General features: G+C 47.2%; 1 protein-coding gene across 1 annotated transcript in view; it reads right to left on the reverse strand.

Moving 5' to 3' along the window:
- Positions 1-3,237, reverse strand: part of KAT7 (lysine acetyltransferase 7) — a 17,000-nt gene that overhangs the window by 8,011 nt on the left and 5,752 nt on the right. Inside the window, exons 6-8 of the mRNA XM_019523626.1 lie at positions 2,351-2,440; positions 1,278-1,376; positions 982-1,092 (exon numbers count right to left, since the gene is read on the reverse strand). Of these exons, the coding sequence (XP_019379171.1) occupies positions 982-1,092; positions 1,278-1,376; positions 2,351-2,440 (300 nt within the window). The remainder of the gene's footprint in view (positions 1-981; positions 1,093-1,277; positions 1,377-2,350; positions 2,441-3,237) is intronic.

Here is a 3,237-nt window from a genome sequence, read left to right on the forward strand (position 1 = left end):
CCCCCCGATGAACTGCCCATGTCTCTGTCTCACACCGTACCCCAACCACACTCCCTCCCTCACCGTGGGGGCCTCAGTCAGTCACACCCTTCTCTCCTCCATGCCTCCTCCCCGCCCCCCAGACTTACCGGCTGGATGCTGCTCTCCAAACTGCTGGACTGCATTCCTGGCCACGCACATGCTGCGGCTGCATGCACGCACACATTTATCAGTGACATTAAAAATCGGCCACATCAGCCAAAAAAAGCTGACTGCGATTAATGTCAATTTTCCTTTTATCAGTACCTAAATTATATGGACCAATATATCGGTGTGCCTCCAATTTGAAGGTTTAAGTCTTCCAATTACGCAGTTGATCCAATAAAAGTTATTACTCAAATTCTTGCCTCTTGCATAACTCATGGACCATCACAATTATACTATCACTTTAACACTACCGTATAAATCTAGGGAGCTTAAGGCAAACTCTACTCCACAACAGCAGTGTACTGTCAGGCTGGTCTATTACACAGCATTTAAAATCTCTCACTTGGATCAATTCTTAGCTCTGCTTTCAGTGTATGAAGCTGCTGACCAATCTGCTCAGCGGTACATTGATCTTCTCAACATGATGAAAGCTGAGAACAAGCACCTGTTAAACAGAACTGGCACCAATTCATTCCCCCTCCTCAGAGTTATTGCAGCATCCAATATTAGAGATGCACCGCTCCAGCTGTACCCTGGGCAAACTCATTGGATGTCTGACACCTCTGACTTCCCTATATTTGTTGAAACTAAATGCAGGCAGAATCATTCCTGGCATATCTTCAATTACTTGGTTCTTAGCTTTCATCCTGTATTTTACTGAAAAATATCGGTTCTGAATGATAGAGTTCCTACTCTTGTGAACTTTCAGTTTATCAGCACTGCAGGCCCCAGGGATGTTCAGCTCTCTGAACAAAGGCACCTGCTTGCAGACATGCTAAGCGTTATGAGTCTTACCAGGTCCTCAGAGGCTCGTGCTTGTGCTCTTCGGAAAAGCTCTAGGTCATATTCACTGGTCAGGTTTTCCAACAGGGGTTCCCTGGTGTTGCCATACGTTTGCCTATGTTCCTAAAATAATGACATATTAGGACCTTAGAGGGAAGAGGGAGGGAGGAAAGTGGAGGGAAGGAGGAAGAAGAAAAACAAAATCTACACCAACATAAGGCTGTTGGTTTTTACAGCCTTGTTAGCTCAGCAGCCCATTGACTTGTTTCATTCCAGATGAAAGGAAACTAAAGTAAATGGTCCTATACCATGTACTTCTCTTTCTGCTCCTTGCTCAGTCCAGAATTCCTTTTCTTCCTCAGCTCTGCTACTTTCTCTTTGTATCGTAGCTGTCTCTCTGTTGGTGCCTGGAAAAAACAGAAGAGTTGGCACAAGTTCCCCAACTTTCCAGCACCTGTCATCACACCTCAAACTTAATATGAAAAGCTGTATCTTGTATCCTGTTACTTGTATCATGTAGACAAGTATTCACTCCAAAAGAGCTCCAACATGTTACAAACAGACTCATCTGCATTTGAACCCAAGTCTCCTGAGCTAATGAAGTATAATCTCACCGAAACACTTCTTTTGATTCTGTAAAAGGCAAACTGACCTATCCTTTATTTCAGGGCTGTCCAACTAGCAAGGACTTAAATTGTGGCACCTGCCCAGCTGCTGATTCTTCCACTGCTCTGGCTGCATAGCAGTCACAATATCCAGGCTCCCAGTCTTTCCTCTGGCTGCTGCTTCCTCCTGCCGGTACCTTAGGAATTTGTGTTAGAAGCTGGTGGCGAGTCTGGGGCAAGCAATACAGCAAAGGGTTGGGGGGAGAGGGGTTCCAAGTGTATGGTGTAGTGGTGGGGTGCCTGTACAGCGATCATGGGCATGCAGTACAGCAGGGGGTAGGCAGGGCACAGACATACAAGTGCACTGCAGGGAAGGGGGTGGGGTATGCCTTGTGGCTCACCCTGGTGCAGCACACAGAGTCTGATGTAGCCCCAGCCTCTTGGAAGCTGGACAGCCCTGCCTTATTTCACAACACAAATACAAAATAAATGCTCAGGACAGCAATAAGTTCTTCTAGACAGTTCTTAACTGACATTTCCCATAACTCTCACAGCCTTCCAGGTTCCATGTTCTTACCAGCAACTCAAGTTTTGGACTGCTCCAATGACTTGTTCATGACCAAACAAACTGCAGGTGATGAGTAACAGAGTACTAAGACCCAGCACAAAAGCCAATTTCAAAAGGAGAACATTAGTACTTGTCACAAAAGCCTGAATCCCCAGTCTAAGGCTTGTCCCTTTACATGGCCAGCCATCACTACAGAGAGAATGCCCACCTGGTGTCTCGTGGCATGCCTATTGTTGTCATCCTGTCTGTGGGCCAGCATCCTCTCTTCAATCTGTTTATCTCGACTCTGTGCTCTCACCTGGAAATTTGAACATAACTAGTATCACAATGAACTGCTCTAAAAGCATATAAGCCTTTTTGATTTCCCTTTTGAATTTCAGATCACAGAATAGGAAGGCCAAGACAGAGATGGAACTGGGACTGGCTTCTCAGATTAAGGACAATAAGAAGTCCTTTTTTAAATACAGAGGGGGTAACAAGAAGGTCCCGGGTAATGTGGGGCCCTTGCAAGATGCGTTGGGTAATTTGGTCGTCACACCAGATGACAAAGCTAACATGTTTAATGATTTCTTTGCCTCCGTCTTCCTAAGTAGGGACCAGAACAGCCACCTCCCTGCTGGGCCCCCCTCGGGCCCCGGGGGTGGCACACCTGGGCCAAGGGTTAGTGAGGATTTAGTTAGGGAGCTTCTGGAGGGGCTGGACGTTTTCAAGTCAGCCAGTCCAGATGATCTCCACCCTAGAGTTCTAAAGGAACTGGCTGAGGTCATTACAAGCCCCCTGGCACAGCTTTACGAGCACTCGTAGTGCTCTGGAGAGGTACCGGAGGACTGGAAGAGGGCCAACGTGGTACCCATCTTCAAAAAAGGGAGGAAGGAGGACCCAGGAAACTATAGGCCAGTTAGTCTTACCTCGATCCTAGGCAAGCTGTTTGAGAAAATTATTCTGGCACACATCCAGGAGGGGCCAGCAGGGGACTGCATGCTTAGGGGCAACCAACACGGGTTCATCAGTGGCAGGTCCTGTCAGACCAACCTGGTGGCCTTTTACGATCAGATCACCAGATCATTAGATGCAGGGGTAGCAGTGGACATAGTC

Source organism: Gavialis gangeticus, unplaced genomic scaffold (genome assembly GCF_001723915.1).
Source record: "Gavialis gangeticus isolate Ggan-Ray unplaced genomic scaffold, GavGan_comp1, whole genome shotgun sequence".
In the NCBI taxonomy this organism is placed as follows: Eukaryota; Metazoa; Chordata; order Crocodylia; family Gavialidae; genus Gavialis; species Gavialis gangeticus.